This window comes from Hyperolius riggenbachi, chromosome 7 (genome assembly GCF_040937935.1).
Source record: "Hyperolius riggenbachi isolate aHypRig1 chromosome 7, aHypRig1.pri, whole genome shotgun sequence".
Classification (NCBI taxonomy): Eukaryota; Metazoa; Chordata; class Amphibia; order Anura; family Hyperoliidae; genus Hyperolius; species Hyperolius riggenbachi.
In genome coordinates, this window is record NC_090652.1 from 7,145,085 (window position 1) to 7,164,966 (window position 19,882).

A 19,882-nucleotide genomic window follows, 5' to 3' on the forward strand; every position below is an offset into this window, starting at 1 on the left:
GCAGGGGCATGTGTGCCCCTGCTAAAACGCCGCTAAACAGGGGTCCCTTCACCCCCAAATCCCCCTCCGTGCAGCGCATCCCCTCTTCCTGGTTGGGGCAGAGCTAACCGCCACAGCCCTGCCCCACGGGCGTCTGTCAGCGCGTATCTCCGCCTCTCCCCCGCCCCTCTCAGTCTTCCTTCACGACTGGAGGCAGGGCTGCAGCTGTTAGCCCTGCCTCCAGGAAAGACCAATTCCACGACTAACGTTTGCGGGGGTGGGTTTGGGGGTGAAGGGACCCCCGTTTAGCGGCGGTTTAGCAGGGGCACATATGCCCCTGCTAACTATGAGCTCTGAAGTGAGATTTTTTCTCGCTTCAGAGTCTCTAAGGCTGCTTTCACAGTGGGACGTTACAAGCGCACGTTAGAGCAGCCTGTAACGCAGCCCAACTCACAGTAATGAAAAATCAATGGGCTGTTCACAGTGCCCACGTTGCATTACAGTGTAACGCTGGACGTTCAAAGAAAGTGCAGCATGCTGTGCGTTATAGGCGGTCTTAGCTGCATTAGACTGTTTGCACATGCTCAGTAAGGGGAGAGTCCGCTATTGTTCCTAGCCACATGGCTAATTAATATTCACTGCACTGTAGTGTTGTCCAGATCATGAACGATTCGGATCTTTGATCCGGATCTTTTTTGCGAGTCGAATCATCCAGATCATCACAATGAAGGATTCGGTTCACAGTGGATGTCTGGAAGAAACAGGAACTGCAGCTTCTGTGCACAAGCACAATCTTCCTGCTGCATCTCTCCCTTCCCCATTAGCACCCTCAATGTGCCCTCATTCTCCTGCACCTCTCACTCTGCTGCACCCCTGCTTCCTGCTGCCCTAGTAAAATGGTACAAAGATTCGGTTCAAAGATCCGGATCTTTTCAATGATCAGATTTCAATCATCCGAATCATTGAAAAGATCCGGACTTCCCAGGATAGCACCAAGAACCTCATAACGCAATCTGACGTCCAACTTCAACACCACCATGCGTTGCGTTAGGGGCACGTTATGCGACCTCAAGTCCCCTAAAACGCAACGTCTTGGTGTGAAAGAGGCCTTAATGCTTTAGTTGCCTCACATCTTTACGCAAACGTTTTGTTCACCCCACTGATTTAAAGCTGAAAGTCTGACCTTCAACTGCATCGGAGTTGTTTCATTTAACCACTTCAGCCCGCAGGTGTTTTCACCTTCAGGACGGAAGCAATTTTCCTCTAAAGACCACAATAAAAAGTAGGCAGTATTGTTCCACCCCGCAATAGCAAACAATTTCAACAAAATAAATATTGGGGTTTTATAAGAACCAATGATCTCCATTTATTCTTCGTTCACAAGGTCTTCAATTTGTGGACAATACGTACAGATACAGATTCAGAGTTCCAATTCACATAAAAAGACTGCCTGACATGTTTCACGGCCAAAAGCCGCTTCCTCAGAGGCACACTGTATACAAACATCTATTAAAAAACAAATATCATAAACCAAATAAGTCATACCATTATATACATACCATTATAGATCTATGCACATGTCAGGGTAAATGGCAAGTGCAAATTTAAGTATAGAAATTTATCTTACCAATTCTGGGCTTACCAGAATCGGTAAGATACATTTTTATACTTTAATTTGCACTGGACAAGCTGTTCCGTGCAGTGAGGGCATTACAATAGTAAGAGGCACCCCAGACATCCCTTTAGATGTACATGTTTATTATACAGCCTCTGCTCGCTATGAATCTCTCTATTAGCCTTTTTTGATATTTTATTTAAATTGCCACAGCTTAGAAGACTTCACACATGCCATGCTTAGGTGATTTCCCCACTAGCTCCTACGCATCTTCAAACAGAAACCTGAGGGGTTAAACGGCTGCAGGGGAAGCCTCTTTTGTTCCGTGCTCTCTGCTCGTGACCTGGGGGGGGGGGGGGATAGAAAAACTGGAATCTCCTGAGAAGCCTACGCAACCTATCAGCATCCGATCAGCGGGACTTGCAGGAGACGGGGCTGCTTCTGCAAGTCACGGCTGACTCCCCAGTCTTGCACGCATTTCGCCACACCAGAGGGGTCGGTAAAATTTCTGGACATTACTGCATGTTGTAGTCTTCATGAATTGACGTTTGCTGACATGTGTTGAGGTAATTCTCCTCACTGCTCGGTAATTTCAGCTTTTCATGCGGTAACAGCCTTTATGAATTGATATTTTCCTAAGTGCTCGGTAAAGTCAGCTGTTTTCTGCATTACCGAATGCGGAAATTCTTTATGAATCGAGGCCAATGCAGAGACCGCATGGTTGTCCGCACAGCCAAGTGTGCTCCCAGCCTGAGGTCTGCCTTGAAAGAGAACTCTGCAGAGATTTAACCTGTTCACAGCCAGGCACATATTATCTACATTTCTTTTAAAAACGTATCTGTGACTCCTTTTTTTTGGCCCGAATCAAAAATGTATCCATGGGTACAAATGTTAAAAATAGCGGCCATCTTCACTCAATTTAAAAACTGATCAGTCTGCTTTCAGGGGGGTCCGCGTTGAAAACCTGAATGGACGGTCTGGATTTGCATAATTTTCACGGATCTCAGATACACGGAGGGTGGTGAAAATCAATAGGAAAACGGATCCCCCTCTACACAGGCAGCTTTGGATACAGAAACGGATCTGTTTTCTGTGTCCCAGCCTGTGGTTGGGGAGGGGGCCGCCATGCTGGAGGGGGAAAAAGCCAGGATTTGGGGGCGGGGGGGGCAACGGGCGGCGGGACGCACCCCCCCTCCCTCACCTGGGTCCCCCCCCTCCAGCTATTGCACAAACATTGTAAATATAATGTATGCAGCGAGCAGGTAAGCTTACCTTCCTTACTTCCTCTGCTCGCCGAGTCACTTCCTGCAATGCCGTTCCACCGAAGTATAGAGGGCGGCATTGCAGGAAGTCAAGCGGCGGAATGCAAAGGAGGAAGGTAAGCTTCCCTGCCCGCTGCATACATTACAACATTTACGCAATAGCTAGAGGGGGAGCGGGGGACAGGGGACCCAGGTGAGGGAAGAGGGGCGACCACTCCCCCCCCTCGCTTTCCCTACCAGTTACCCCCCCCCCCCCCCCCACGGCTGGGCATACATTTCCACAGACTGGATCATGTATGCTGCAAATATATATGTTACGGCCAGAACCCGAAGTTTGGCCACTTCTAGTTCTGGCCGGCCACTTCGGGTTCTGGCCGGCCAATTCGCGAAGTGCCCGCTGCGCTGCGGCCAATGTTAGAAACGGATCGTTTACTCTGATATGAATGTATCTTCTGGCCGCAGCGCAGCGGCCAAACGTATTAATTTGTTGCAATTTTTAAGCCGGCGGCAATGTAACGATTCAAGCCGCCGGCTTTTTCATCTGCCTCATCTCTCTCCCTCTCTCTTCTTATGGGCAGCCGGGCGGGGACACGCGTGTCCCTCCGGAGTCGTTCGTCGCGGCAGGGAAGCCTGCCGTTCTTGCAGAGCGGGTGCTGGCAGAAGCAATGTCTGCAGCCTCCCCGCTCTGCTGCCCCTGCTGCGACGAACGACTCCCGGGGGGACTCGCGTGTCCCCCCCCCCCCCCCCCCCCCCCCGCCGGCTGGCCATAAGAAGAGAGAGGGAGAGAGATGAGGCAGATGAAAAAGCCGGCGGCTTGAATCGTTACATTGCCGCCGGCTTAAAAATTGCAACAAATTAATACGTTTGGCCGCTGCGCTGCGGCCAGAAGATACATTCATATCAGAGTAAACGATCCGTTTCTAACATTGGCCGCAGCGCAGCGGGCACTTCGCGAATTGGCCGGCCAGAACCCGAAGTGGCCGGCCAGAACTAGAAGTGGCCAAACTTCGGGTTCTGGCCGTAACATATACAAGAGATGGAGAGAATTTTATTTTATTTTTTATCCATCCTGCTACGGGACAAGTGTGGACCTAGCCTTAGATAATGCATGCCAGGGTGTTTTCTTATGGCACAATTCGTTTTGCCGCCTAATGCAGCTATGCAGAGTGGTGCAGGGAGCTACTTTAGAGATTTACCTGTCCCGGGCGGCTGGATCAGAGTCTGCTCTTCATCCACCGGAGGCGCTGTACTCCCAGCATCCTCTTCTGAGTTACGATCACGATAGGACATGTGACCATTACCCAGGGGATGGTGTGTCAGCATTGCAGCGCCACCCAGTGGTGGAAGAGGGTGATGTTAGAGACTCTTCTATATTATGTGTCATATCATGGAACTCAGAGAAAAAAAAAGTGGTCTCTGTTCAAATATTTATGGGCCCTAAGTGTATGCAGCGACGTACAAATTGCCAGTAAAATTGCAGCGCGTGGGCAGCATGCTGCCCCTATCGCCAGATCAGCAGCACCCGCTTCACTATCAGCTTCAAGCTGCTATGGTGCTGCATGTTACCCTGGTAACAAGTGTGGGGCGAATAGTGTAACGGTTGGTGCCCTCCTGGTGCTAGCAGAGGAGGGGTAAGGTAACTCACCTCTCCGGGATCCACACGCAGCCCATCTTCCTCCTAGGCCTCCCATCTCTATGGTGCCAGCGGCATCTGTGATCATGTGATGCACCACAAAAGACAGGGAGGAGGAAGGAGATGGGCTGCGTGTGGATCCCGGAGAGGTGAGTCACTTCATCTCTCTGCTGCACACTCTGCATGGGGGAGATGCGGGGGCTCTCTGGCCACTACTGGGGGTATAAAATTCCTGTCTAACCTGCATTCCTCTTATTCCAGGCTTGGTTTGGAATTGGTGAATATTTTGAGTGTTAGACAGTCCTTGTAATGGGCTCTACAATCTCTCTATACTGCTGCCTGTTCTCACAGAACTCCAATGTGCGACTGTTGGCTGAAACTTTCTGGTTCACTTTACCTGGTTCAGAATCCCTCCCACACCCACTTCTACCCTAACTATGCCTTCACCCTCCCCTGCCTCGTCTACCCTGAACAGACCACCCCCTTTTGGCTTACAGTACTTTGTTTGACCACACAGAAAGCTCCTATTGTTGCCAGAGGAAGCGGGACACGCTTGTGAAACGCGTTGCATAAATCTGTGGAGTAATATGAAGAGAGAATCTTTTTCAGTGCATACAAACTGTGGTGTCTACTTACGGGCAGGTAAGGCCACCACTTCCTCCATATTTTAATTATTTTATCCTGAAATTGGCGCCTCTGTTTACTTACGCTGTATATAAGTCCACCCCAAATGGAGGGGTAATTTCCACTTTCATTTCTACGGAGAGTGACAATCTTAACTCGAGTGGGGTCAGGTCTAGTCTCCCCACCTGCCATCTTGGTGGTTGTCAGTGGTAACCAAATTTTGTGAGTATAATCTCAAATACTTGTTGTCTATATTGGATTGAATTGACAAACACTATTGTGGGCTCTCAGATTTTTTTTTCTTCCAAGACCACTCCCCTTGTCCCTCTGGAGACATCATCGCCTGGCTTCTGCAGAACTGTGCACATTTGTAGCTTAGTTCACCTGAACTAATCATTCCAGGTATTTTTTTTTTCTCCAGGATTGCGCAGGAATTCCCCAACACCAGTCAAAAGCTTGTTAGCAATAATGGAAAACCATGCTCACTCGCTACTACACACCATACACAGGCGCCGCCAGAGTCCTGCTGCCGGTACTTTTCCCTCCCCTCTCCACAGAGCAGAACCAAATCAGCAGAGAGACCAAGAGTGTTTCAGTAGAAAGAAAAGCTGCCTGAAACTATCAAAAAAGATTATTTTGGAAGAACATTAGAGTAAAGGTGGCCATACACTGGTCGATTTGCCATCAGATTCGACCAACAGACAGATCCCTATCTGATCGAATCTGATCAGAGAGGGATCGTATGGCTACCTTTACTGCAAACAGATTGTGAACCGATTTCAGCCTGAAACCGTTCACAATCTGTTGTGGTGGTGGTGCTGCTGCCGCCGCTCCCCCCCGCCGCATACATTACCTGCTCCGCCGGCGCGACTCCCGGGTCTCCGCTCTTCTTCTCCGCTCTGGTCTCCGGCTCCAGCATGCTTCACTTCTTCCTGCCCGGCAGGAAGTTTAAACAGTAGAGCGCCCTCTACTGTTTAAACTTCCTGCCGGGCAGGAATAAGTGAAGCATGCTGGAGACCAGAGCGGAGAAGAGCGGGGGCAGTCGCGCCGGCGGAGCAGGTAATGTATGCGGGCTCTATTGCGTCAGTCGTCGGGCACTCGAACGCCGCTAGCGATGCGCTCTTTACCCGTGGGCGATCGACGGTAATTTTCCGCACGGCGCGATCGGACGAAATGAATCGAAATTCGTCGTGTAGCGCGAACGATTGGCAGCAGATTCAATCCCAGTGATCGAATCTGCTGTCGAAATGGCGGTAAATCAGGCCAGTGTATGGCCAGCTTTAGTGTATACGAGCTTTGCTCTCCACTACATTTACTTTTTCTCATCGCCCAAGGCTGATAAATCCTTTATTATCTGTTGACATGTAATCAGGCCAGTGAAAAGAGCTGTGATAGGCAGCAAACAATGGAAAATGGCGAGGAAAAATGGAAAAAGCTGACTTTAGCTGATCGGTGCCAATTTTTTTGAGTTAAGCGAATGTTATGTTAGCCCTTTCTGAAGGCAAAAACTAAACTCGAATATGTTCTACTTTTCTTATCCAAGTGAACAGGAAACAGTAGGCAGAAGAAAAACGGCAAAGCGTTGCTATATTTTACAAGCAGTGGCACTTGCAGACTGCTTGTGGCACCTATACGCGTACGTCGCTGGCGGTTACAAAGTTGTGAAAACCGACAGACAATATTTCATGAAGATGACACGTGTACAACATGGTTAGCAAAGTGCAGATATCTTTATTTATTTGAATAATCCAATCATTCTGACTCGGATTGCACGGTTGTTTCTAGGATAACAGTCACATGATCAGGACGCCCAGTGAAGAGTCGTGAGCTGGTGTCTTCAGTCATTGCGGGGTCGTTATGGCCAGCCATCTTGTATCCAGAAGCGGAGGCTGGAGCGGGTAAGTATAGGTTTCAGAGAGGTCTGAGGCATAACGGGAATCTCAGACGGGTTTCCACGGCTGGCGTTTTATTTCTTGACGATCTGGATGACGTCCTCGTGCTCCATGTTGTGTGTGAGGCCGACCCGCTGCGGGCTGTACTTGGTGCTGGTCCCCTGTGCAGAAAAAAAACGCAAAACAGCTGGAATTAAACGGGAACGTAAAAACGCTGACCGGCTGGACTGCGGCGCTAGCGGAACTTACCCAAACCAAGGCGTATTTGAACTGGCTGGCCAGGGTCCGGTGAATCCGGTGACACTGTCAGAGAATAAGACAATTTTCATATATAGTTGGGAGTAGCGTCTTTTTACACAAAGGGAAAAAGATAAAACCTTATGATCCTTTTTTGGGGTGATCCACTTTCCCCTATTAACACTTTGTATATGTAGAAAGGACCCAATCAGTAAAAAATGCGGGCTGGAGCTTTTCAATGCAAAAATATCAAAACTTTATTGACACAGACATAAAAGGAGTAAAAATTCTCTGTTAGAGGTTCCTTGTGGATATATCCAGTACAAAATATACAGTGCAGACATCAGCTTAATCGTAGATTTAGTACAAATTTTGAAAAGGGCAACGACACGCTCGTTTTGGGCACAAAAGGCCCTTCATCAGGCCAAGTTGCAGAGAGCACTGTCTGCCAATACTGTGGACAATGTACATTAGGGACACCAAGGAAGCAAAGACATCTGAGCCAACCAGATGTAGATAACACCATCCCAGTGGCTGACAAACGACTATTCTGACAAGCTGCAAGAGTGGGAGTGCCGATGTCTGCACTGTATATTTTGTACTGGATATATCCACAAGGAACCTCTAACAGAGAATTTTTACTCCTTTTATGTCTGTGTCAATAAAGTTTTGATATTTTTGCATTGAAAAGCTCCAGCCCGCATTTTTTACTGATTGGGTCCTTTCTACATATACAAAGAGAATAAGACAATAACAGCTCAATGACAGCTGCATGCCGGGTGGCAGACACATTGCTTTATATTCATCAGTTATGATTTTTCTTTTTTCCAAGATGTCACAACACTGTTGAAGTAGAACTGGTATATAGAATGATGTGATAATAGCTTTCACATTATGGGTTTCCCAGATAGTGACTGAAGATCTGCATAGAGCTTGTATGTTCTCTTGCAGGGGCAAAACTACAGTTTATGGGGGCCCCCAGCAAAACTTGGATAGGGCCGCCAATGGTCTCACCCCTCCCCTTGGAACCCTCCCAGCCTAGGGGCCCATCTCACAGCCCTCCCCCTGGTGCCCCTCACAGCCTGGGGGCCCATCTCACAAGGGTCATACAACAAGGGTGGCAATCATGATCTTCACACCAATAACAAGTGTAGCCACAAACACACCTGATCTGGAGTACAGACCCCTGTATGGGAGGAAGGGAAGGTTAGTAGTTGCCCCCCCCCCCTCTGGGCCCCTCTGCAATTTCAGAGGCTGATCCCCTCTAGTTATGCCCCTGCTTAGTGTTTATGTGGGCTTCCTCCAGGCACCCCAGTTTTCCCCCACATAACAGGCTAATACGTTAATTGGATTCTCCACAAAACTGTCCTTAGACTTTGCTGTGGGTACGTAGCTATGAAGGCATTACAGCATCAGCATCTCAAAGGTCAGTTAGTGACAGGAAATGTTCAGTTTATTATTAATTTATATAGTGCCAATATCTTCTGCAGCGCTGTACAGATTACATAGTCATGTCACTGACTGTCCTCAGAGGAGCTCACAATCTAATCCCTACCATAGTCATAGCCTAATGTCCTACCATATTATTATTATGTATTTATATAGCACTGACATCTTCTGCAGCGCATTACATAGTACATAGTCATGTCACTGACTGTCCTCAGAGGAGCTCACACTCTAATCCTACCATAGCCATAGTCTAATGTCCTACCATATTATTATGTATTTATATAGCACTGACATCTCCTGCAGCACATTACATAGTACATAGTCATGTCACTGACTGCCCTCAGAGGAGCTCACACTCTAATCCTACCATAGCCATAGTCTAATGTCCTACCATATTATTATTATGTATTTATATAGCACTGACATCTCCTGCAGCACATTACAGAGTACATAGTCATGTCACTGACTGTCCTCAGAGGAGCTCACAATCTAATCCCTACCATAGTCATAGCCTAATGTCCTACCATATTATTATTATGTATTTATATAGCACTGACATCTTCTGCAGCACTTTACATAGTACATAGTCATGTCACTGACTGTCCTCAGAGGAGCTCACAATCTAATCCCTACCATAGTCATAGTCTAATGTCCTACCATATTATTATTATGTATTTATATAGCACTGACATCTTCTGCAGCACTTTACATAGTACATAGTCATGTCACTGACTGCCCTCAGAGGAGCTCACACTCTAATCCTACCATAGCCATAGTCTAATGTCCTACCATATTATTATTATGTATTTATATAGCACTGACATCTCCTGCAGCACATTACAGAGTACATAGTCATGTCACTGACTGTCCTCAGAGGAGCTCACAATCTAATCCCTACCATAGTCATAGCCTAATGTCCTACCATATTATTATTATGTATTTATATAGCACTGACATCTTCTGCAGCACTTTACATAGTACATAGTCATGTCACTGACTGTCCTCAGAGGAGCTCACAATCTAATCCCTACCATAGTCATAGCCTAATGTCCTACCATATTATTATTATGTATTTATATAGCACTGACATCTCCTGCAGCACATTACAGAGTACATAGTCATGTCACTGACTGTCCTCAGAGGAGCTCACACTCTAATCCTACCATAGTCATAGTCTAATGTCCTACCATATTATTATTATGTATTTATATAGCACTGACATCTCCTGCAGCACATTACAGAGTACATAGTCATGTCACTGACAGTCCTCAGAGGAGCTCACACTCTAATCCTACCATAGTCATAGTCTAATGTCCTACCATATTATTATTATGTATTTATATAGCACTGACATCTTCTGCAGCACATTACAGAGTACATAGTCATGTCACTGACTGTCCTCAGAGGAGCTCACACTCTAATCCTACCATAGTCATAGTCTAATGTCCTACCATATTATTATTATGTATTTATATAGCACTGACATCTCCTGCAGCACATTACAGAGTACATAGTCATGTCACTGACTGTCCTCAGAGGAGCTCACAATCTAATCCTACCATAGTCATAGTGTAATGTCCTACCATATTATTATTATGTATTTATATAGCACTGACATCTCCTGCAGCACATTACAGAGTACATAGCCATGTCACTGACTGTCCTCAGAGGAGCTCACACTCTAATCCTACCATAGTCATAGTGCAATGTCCTACCATATTATTATTATGTATTTATATAGCACTGACATCTCCTGCAGCACATTACAGAGTACATAGTCATGTCACTGACTGTCCTCAGAGGAGCATACACTCTAATCCTACCATAGTCATAGTGCAATGTCCTACCATATTATTATTATGTATTTATATAGCACTGACATCTCCTGCAGCACATTACAGAGTACAGAGTCATGTCACTGACTGTCCTCAGAGGAGCCCACAATCTAATCCTACCATAGTCATAGTGTAATGTCCTACCATATTATTATTATGTATTTATATAGCACTGACATCTTCTGCAGCACATTACAGAGTACATAGTCATGTCACTGACTGTCCTCAGAGGAGCTCACAATCTAATCCTACCATAGTCATAGTCTAATGTCCTACCATATTATTATTATGTATTTATATAGCACTGACATCTTCTGCAGCACATTACAGAGTACATAGTCATGTCACTGACTGTCCTCAGAGGAGCTCACAATCTAATCCTACCATAGTCATAGTCTAATGTCCTACCATATTATTATTATGTGTTTATATAGCACTGACATCTTTTGCAGCACTTTACAGAGTACATAGTCATGTCCCTGACTGTCCTCCGAGGAGCTCACACTCTAATCCTACTATAGTGATATGTATGTATGTATGTATGTATGTATGTATGTATGTATGTATGTATGTATGTATGTATGTATGTATGTATGTATGTATCTATCATATAGCGTATGTTTTGTAGTCTAGGGCCAATTTAGGGGGAAGCCAATTAACTTATCTGTATGTTTTGGGGATGTGGGAGGAAACCAGAGTGCCCGGAGAAAACCCACACAGACACGGGGAGAACATACAAACTTCCTTGTAGATAGTGCACTGGCTGGGACTAGAACGGGGGACCAGCGCTGCAAGGCGAGAGTGCTAACCACTGTATACATTCAGTATATATATTCTGTAAGGCTCTGAGGAAAATGTCATCACTGTATAAAGCAACAATCTTACAGCAAATACTAAAGTGGCAGATTGTGCGGCCGCACGCAGGAACATAAACTATGCAAACAGCTGCGTGTAGTTTACGTATCTGCGGACACCAATCCAGGGACGCACTGTATGTCTGCGTGGACCGCGCAGACTGTGCAGCAACGGTAACTATGCAAATTAAAAAAACAAACATATGAGGCAGCAAGCAGAAGAAGTTGCACCTCCCTTCCCCGGGAAGACTGACTGTTACTACAAACGTGTCGGCACAACTGTCCTAGTGCCTGTTCGTTTCACCTGCCCCGTTCACACTGCACGCGTTTCCAGTCGCGTTTTGGAAACGCGTGCAGGTGGCCGACACGCACGACATTAGACAGTGCATAGAGTGCAATGTCTGATGTTCACACTGCATGCGTTCCGGACCTGTGCGGTCCGGGAACGCATGCTGCACGCAGATTTTGTAAAAACGCGTGGCTGTCCCATTCACTTTCAGTGAATGGGATCAGCCACGCAACGCACAGAGACGCACATGACGTGCGTTCCTGTGCGTTGTGTTCTGAACGGAACGCTCCTGCGTTCTGTGATGTGAACGAGGCCTAAGTGCAGGTTCACTAGGTCCGGTAACGCATCCGTGGCTCTGTTTTTAAAACCTGATCAAAACCGGAGCCACGGATAGCAATGTTAAAAATAGCAGCTGTCTTCACCCGAGCAAAAAACGTATCATTCTGCGTTTGCGGGGACCCGTTTTTAAAACCGTCCCGGAAGGTCCGGATCTGCTGCATTTTCCAGCAAAGGATCTGGATCCTGATACACGCAGGGGGAGGGGCAGGCAATAGGGAAACGGATCCCCCTCTACACAGGCAGATTTGGACACAGAAACAGATCCATTTCTATGTCACAGCCTGTGGGGAGAGAGGGGGCCGCCATGCTGGAGGGGTATAGCAGGCAGGACGGGGGTGGCAGCGGTCAGCTGGGACGCCCCCTCCCTCACCTGGGTCCCCCGTGACCCCCTCCAGCTACATGCCGTAAAAATGTAATGTATAGCAGCAGCGAGTGGAGAGCTTACCTCCTCCTCCTACTTCCTCCGCTTGCCACTTCACTGCCTGCAATGCCGCCCTCCGAAGTATAGAGGGCGACATTGCAGGCAGTGACGCAGCGAGTGGAGGAAGTAGGAGGAGGAGGTAAGCTCCGCACTCTTTGCTGCTATACTTTACATTTTTGCGGCATGTAGCTGGAGGGGGTAGCAGGGATGGGGGACCCAGGTGCTGGGGGACCCAAGTGCAGGGGGAGGGGGGGGGGAACACGTCCCCATTGACCGCTGCCACCCCCGTCCTGCTTCTGCATTAGTCAAGGATATATAATATCACTGAATTGCAGTTACACTGTAAGGTACAGACATCGATGACTTACCACGTGTTCCACGGAGGCCCCCTTCCTGAGGATGATGGCGTCACCGAAGTCCGGCCTCTCTGTGGACAGAAGCCACAGAAATACATTATGTCACATTTACAATCTTACTTCAGCAGGTCACAGACTTAACAATAGTCTCTCTCATCGGATCTCCCTGTGAGATGCAGATCTATAGTCGTCTCTTGGGATAGGACTTTTCTGTTAGCCTGTGTATAAGCTGGGTATTGAAATGTAAGAGCCTGAACTTCTGCCAGGCTGTAAAGGCTTGTATAGTAAGCTAGGAATGGGGGACAGGGGACAATGGCTACACATGTAGGCAGGAGGCTTGTATAATAAGCTAGGAATGGGGGACAGGGACAATGGCTACACATGTAGGCAGGAGGCTTGTATAGTAAGCTAGGAATGGGGGACAGGGGACAATGGCTACACATGTAGGTCTGAGGCTTGTACAGTTAGATAGGACTGGGGGACAATAGTTATAAGTGTAAATAAAACTTACGTCCGCGCTTCTTAGTATAGATACAGGTGAGGGCCAGATATTCCCACAGCATTTCTACCAAATAGTCCAGATTTAGCTTCATTCCGCAGCTAAAAGAGAAAAAGAAAGAAACGGTTAGACGAGAGCCGACTGCATAGCGACTACAAATGGTCAGGAAGCTGTGAAATCATTTCTGTAAAGATATGTGGGGCGATGTGGGTATGTACGGTAATATTCAGAACATGGTGGCCACTTTGAGCGGTATCTGATGTAGCCTCCATCTTGTCTGTCTGCTGTGTTTGTAAAAATGCCATGGTAAGCGAGCAGTGTAGATTTACATTCTATTTCCTTTGTAAAACTGCAGTAAAGAAGCTCCTAAAACCCTTTCCACTCGTATGCCCTGCATAACGGGACATCGCGAATTTCCCGTTGCACTCTTATGTCCTGCTATGCAGGACATCATTTCAGCGGCGGTTTGCAGGCACATCTGCGGGAGGCAAAGTCCGATCTCTGTCCCCTTGTATAGTGGGCATGTAAGAGTACATGCCCACACAGGTGGTACCACCCTACCCCAAACCGGAAGTGCGCGATCAGCGCTACCAGGAAGTGACAGATGCATTGAAATTTCCTTGCATTTTACTTGCAGATTATTTGCAGATTCCTTTTTGCAGATTCCTTGCAGATTGCTTGTAAAGTTGCATAGAGGATTAATGGCATCGTATGCAATGGACATGGAGGAGCGTCTAAATAGTAGCCAGCATTTCATTGCTCTAATTCCCAATCGAAATACCAAAGATTGCATCGTGTGTAGGGACAGTAAGACCCCGGGTGGCAGGCATAAAACCACCTATTATTGCGAAACTTGCTCACGCAGGCCAGGATTACACCCAGGAAATTGCTGTAAAATTTACCATACCTTGGCTTTCTTCTCTCCTACCAGCCAATAGAAAATGCCAAACTGTCCAAATAAGGTATCAAATTAAACGTTATAATGTGTTCTTTAAAATAAGATATACCATGTTACTATGTTATGTTCCATGTTAAAATGGGAGAGTGAGTAAGAGGGAGAGCGCATTTCTGTAAAAAAAAAAACTCCGAGCAGAAACGACTCCTTTTAGGAAAGAACTCCGAATGGAAAGGATTAATTAGTCAGCCATTGTCATGAATAGACTGCTGAATGTGGGACTGTCTGTATGCAGTCAGAAATAAACGAAGTCTACCTACAATGACAGTTAAAGGACAACTGTAGTGAGGAGTATAGACGCTACCATATTTCTTTCCTTTTAAACAATACCAGTTGCCTGGCAGCCCTGCTGATCTATTTGGCTGCAGTAGTGTCTGAATCACACCAGAAACAAGCATGCAGCTAATCTTGATTTGACAATCATGTCAGAAACATCTGATCTGCAGCATGCTTGTTCCGGGTCTATGGCTAAAAGAATTAGAGGCAGAGGATCAACGGGGCAGCCAGGTAACTGGTATTGCTTAAAAGGAAAGAAATATGGCAGCTTCCACATACCTCTCACTTCAGTTGTCCTTTCAGCCTGAATAGCTACCCTATTGTTCCAGTACACACCGAGACTGACTACTGTCTCACAGGGCCTGCAGGAAGCGCTGATCTTTGCATGAAAGAGTGGAGTCTGGATGTAACAACCATGATGTCCCCCTTTTTTGTAGAATGTGAGGAAATGAGATGAATCTTGGATAAGGAGTAAGGGTAGCCCCCAAGGTATATTCCCTCCTATAAGAAATCCGCTCTCAAACTAGTAAGGGTATTTGCCTGAAGGTAGCTCTTGAGCTAGAGAAGTCCCTGATCGAATCAGAACACGCGTCCTTCCACGACAAAGTTTCTGTTTTATCACCTTTTTATTTTGATAAGCAAATTGTCTTGTGTGTCTTTGTAATTTTTACTTTGTTATTTGTAAATATCTCTGTATATATTTCCTTCTGTGCTGTTCCCCCTTTTTTTTGGAATATTAAATCTTTATTTAATAAGTTAGTCTTCTGAGTACTAAGCACAGCTGTACATCTCCTAGTGAGAGACTGCAGTGTAATTGTATAACAAGTTCAGTGCCCGATTGAGTGTTCGGACTGTTCATTGCTACCATGTGAGATTGTACTGTGTGTGTGGTGTTCTCGTACTTTGGCCTAAAGCCCGTGGCTAACCCAACATACGTAAGCGGCCAGTCTGAGTGCGAGCAGCTGGACAGCAGTGTATGAAATACTTGTAGAGTGTAGCAAGTATCGTCCCGGGTGACTGCTACTGGTGTGGCTGAATGGTGACACCCTTGTGTTAGCTTTGATAACGCTGCTCCTCCTCTCGATTTTGGTGGAAACCACCGTCAGGAACGGTCTCTGCAAGCTTGCTGTGGGGCTGGTTCCTGACAATTTCGGTCTGCATAAAAATGTAATGCAAATTCTATGCAGCTCAGAACTGTCCAATGCAAAGGCGTGCGTATGGTCCTAGCGAGGGTTCGATGGGTGCAGGGAGAAGCCGAGAGGCTGCTCTCCCTCTGATAGGCAATGTGGGGAAATATAACAAATATATCACCCCACTGATTACCTCATTTCTCCCTTCAGGAGACGAATCACCCTCACCCGGATACAGGCACTACATGGGGCCGTGCAGGCGGCAAGATGATCTGACTCAGGGCCAGTGCACATCAAAAAAACGCTAGTGGATCCGCAAACGCTAGCGGTCTTTGAAGAGGTTTTTCAGAGCGATTCTAGGCATGTTTAGAGAGGTTTTCTAAGCATGCCTAGTGTTTTCTGGAGCGTTTTTCTGTAGCAGATTACAAATATTGTTACAGTAAAAGCCGTTACTGAACAGCTTCTGTAACAAAAACGCCTGGAGAATCGCTCTGATCTGGAGTTTTTCATCGCTGTTTTCCACCTTCCTATACTTTACATTGAGGCAGAAACGCCTCCGAAATCTAAAAAATGCTGCAGCCCCCGAGTTTATGTACGTGGAAAAAAACGAACCGCTCTGGTGTGCACCAGCCCATTGACAAACATCAGCCAAGCGGTTTTCAGCCCGCAAGCGTTTAAAAAAAACACTCAGAACCGCTCTTGGTGTGCACCAGCCCTCATACCTGAAGTGAGAGGGATATGAAGGCTGCCATATTTATTTCCTGTTAAACAATACCAGTTGCATGGCAAGCCTGCTGATCTATTTGTCTAAAGTAGTGTCTGAATCACACCAGAAACAAGCCTGCAGCAAATTCAGTCACACTTCAGTCAGAGCACCTGATCTGCTGTATGCTTGTTCAGGGTCTATGGTTAAATATATTCGAGGCAGAGGATCAGCAGGACAGCCAGGTAATGTGCATTGTTTAAAAGGAAATAAATATGGCAGCCCACATATCCTCATAGACCCTGAACAAGCATGCAGCAGATCAGGTGTTTCTGACTTTATTGTCAGATCTGACAAGATAAGTTGAATCCTTGTTTCTGGTGTGATTCAGACACTACTGCAGCCGAGGACTGCCAGGAAACTAGTATGGTTTAAAAGGAAATAAATATGGCAACCTTGTTTACATTGTATGTATCCCTATTCATTGTCCAGCGCTGTGTAATATGTTGGCTCTTTATAAATACAATGAAGAATGATAATAGCCAGATCAGATCACAGCAGGAGTGGTCAGACAAGATACAGGAAGGGGCGATTGCTCAGAGCGACCGCAGCGCTGATAACCGCCACATTAAACAAAACAGACAGAAAGGAATGTTTACCAATGCAATCACTACCATAGCGATGGCAAACGTCCCCACAAATACAAGCAGGACTAGACAGGAAGGAACACGACCAATAGCAACCACTGGACTAGAAGGATCATCTGTCAATCGCCACCGCAGCAAAGGCACGATCAGGCAGGAAGATGGGAAGGAGCGTTACCAATAGCAACCGCTGCTATGGTAATGTCCACACAGCAGGACTAGGAGGAGCGTCTGCCAATTGCCACCCCAGCAAAGATACATCCAGGAGGCAAGATGGGAAGGAGCGTTACCACTAGCAACTGCTGCTATGGTAACATCCGCACGGCAGGACTAGAAGGACCATCTGTCAATCGCCACCGCAGCAAAGGCACGATCAGGCAGGAAGATGGGAAGGAGCGTTACCAATAGCAACCGCTGCTATGGTAATGTCCACACAGCAGGACTAGGAGGAGCGTCTGCCAATTGCCACCCCAGCAAAGATACATCCAGGAGGCAAGATGGGAAGGAGCGTTACCACTAGCAACTGCTGCTATGGTAACATCCGCACGGCAGGACTAGAAGGACCATCTGCCAATCACCACCGCAGCAAAGGCACGAGCAGGCAGGAAGATGGGAAGGAGTGTTACCAATAGCAACCGCAGCTATGGTGATGCCCACACAGCACAATAAAGGGAGTATCACACAAGACTGGGGGAACACCGCGATTCGCCACCGCAGGAATAGCACACGTTAACAGAGGTACAATGCAATGTAACTGACAATTATCACACAGGCCCCAACAATGCAGCTGTGTAATCTGATCCCTATCACAGACCAAGTGATCACGCAGGAAGAGGCTTTTATGTGGACATCCACCAATGAGAGCAGACATGCAAATTCCAGCACAGCTTGAACATGGACCAATTCAAGTCCCACCCACATTTAAATTGATTGGTCCACTTTCAACTTTTTATATGCCGTACGGTTAGCATATTTGCTTTTGTGCATAAGTATTATTATTCATTTAGATATTTGAAGTTTCTAAAGTACACTTATTTTACTCTGAGAGCTGACTTTGCATTTTATTTATAACTGCTTTATTCATCCTCTAACTTAATCAGAAAGCATCAGGTAGCATTTATGCTTGTCTGACTTTGTTTAAGGGACCCGGCAGTGTGAGAGAAGGCTTGGTTTACATTTCTCACTTGATACAATTAAACAAAAGATAACATTATGTAAAGTTCGGAAGCGGCCAGCTCTGCTGGCAGGAAAGCTTCTTAAAGAGGAACTCCAGTGAAAATAATGTAGTAAAAAAAGTGCTTCATTTTTTACCATAATTATGTATAAATGATTTAGTCAGTGTTTGCTCATTGTAAAATCTTTCCTCTCCCTAATTTACATTCCAAGTAGATTGCCAATGAACAGGAATCCAGTCCACAATGAGAATCAGGCGAAGTTGGGGTGTTATTCATGTAAGTCCACACGGTGTCTCAGTTGCAAAACTATTAACGATGGTGCAGTTACCTTCCAAACCAATGGTTCAATACAATATCCGATTAAAAGTCGCGTAGACTGCCAAAGTGCATATGTAATATACTTACTAACATGCCCCTGCAACCTGGCCTATGTAGGCCGCACTACCCAAAAATTCCAAACCAGACTTAATAAACACAGATTTAATGTTACCAAGGGGGAGCCAAAACATGGGGTGTCTAACCATTGTAATTTAGTGCACAATAGGAACTTTGACGTTCTGAGGGTCACCATAATAGAACAAGTGCATCATTCCAATAAGTATGAGAGATATCGCATGCTTTGTAGACGGGAGTCCTTTTGGATCTTGAAATTGGGGACATTGGAGCCGGGGGGTCTGAATAAGTGCCTTGAGGAGATGAGCCACCTACAACCCACTTTGCAATAGTATTGGAGTGTGACAAAGAATGGTATGTCTGCCTCGCAGTCCCCACGCTAGGTGGGGACTGTGAGACATAGGGCTTGGTTCGCAGGGGGGTGCTGGCTTGTGGCGCGTCCGTTTTCGCGCGGGTTTTCGTGTTCGCGCGCGGTTGGGCGTTTTCGCGCGGGGTCGTTGTCGTGTTCGCGCGCGGGCGCGGATCTTCGTGCGGGATCGTTGTCGCTTTCGCGCGGGGGTTCGCGTTTGCGCGCGGGGGCGGTGGCTGTTTCGCGCGGGGCGTCTGGTTACGCGCGGGCGCGGAGATTCGCGCGGGGACGCCGGGGATTCGCGCGGGGACGGCCGCGCTGGGGGTGGGCGCTCTTTTGTGAACCGGGCCCCCAGACTCATATGTATGTTCATATAGGTTAACTGTACATGCGCACCTTGATGTATGTATGTATGTTATAAATTGATAATTGTCCCTTTGGGTCCTAGTTCGAACCCATGAGTCCTTATTAGGGGTTTTTGATGGCTCTGTATTGTCACGTTATACTTTGGAGAATGTGGGAGTTCAAACTGCAGTGGGAACTTTTATGTTTTACTTCTGGTCCTTGCTAGATTTCCTCCACTATGCACTGGGTGACTGATTACCTGCCTTACTATCTTAGTGCATGCATAGTAACTAATAGACTTTCCTTTCTATTAAGGGTACTAAGGTAGTTTCGGATCTATTAGGATCATTAGGATCCCTTGAGGTCATTTCCCAGGCTAAGCTGATTGGCTATCATGTAGGATGTATGCTGTATAAAGGATTGTGCTTGTCAATTGTAAATGTAAGACTTGAGAAAGCGGAGGATGTTCCTCCGGGAAACGCGTTGTCATTTTAATAAACCTTTATTTTATAGTCCCATATGTATTTTGTGCCATATTGTAACACTGTGGCCAGTCTATTCCCCTGCCTCTATTTTTACCATTCACGGACAATTAGACGCTGCTCACCACGCCTTTCAGCGTGTGTTT

General features: G+C 46.6%; 1 protein-coding gene across 1 annotated transcript in view; it reads right to left on the reverse strand.

Annotated features, from left to right (window-relative positions):
- Positions 1 to 6,824: 6,824 nt before the first annotated feature.
- Positions 6,825 to 19,882, reverse strand: part of DRG2 (developmentally regulated GTP binding protein 2) — a 47,502-nt gene continuing 34,444 nt past the window's right edge. Inside the window, exons 10-13 of the mRNA XM_068243535.1 lie at positions 13,297 to 13,385; positions 12,798 to 12,856; positions 7,255 to 7,308; positions 6,825 to 7,166 (exon numbers count right to left, since the gene is read on the reverse strand). Coding sequence (XP_068099636.1) covers positions 7,080 to 7,166; positions 7,255 to 7,308; positions 12,798 to 12,856; positions 13,297 to 13,385 — 289 coding nt within the window. The 3' untranslated portion in view covers positions 6,825 to 7,079. The remainder of the gene's footprint in view (positions 7,167 to 7,254; positions 7,309 to 12,797; positions 12,857 to 13,296; positions 13,386 to 19,882) is intronic.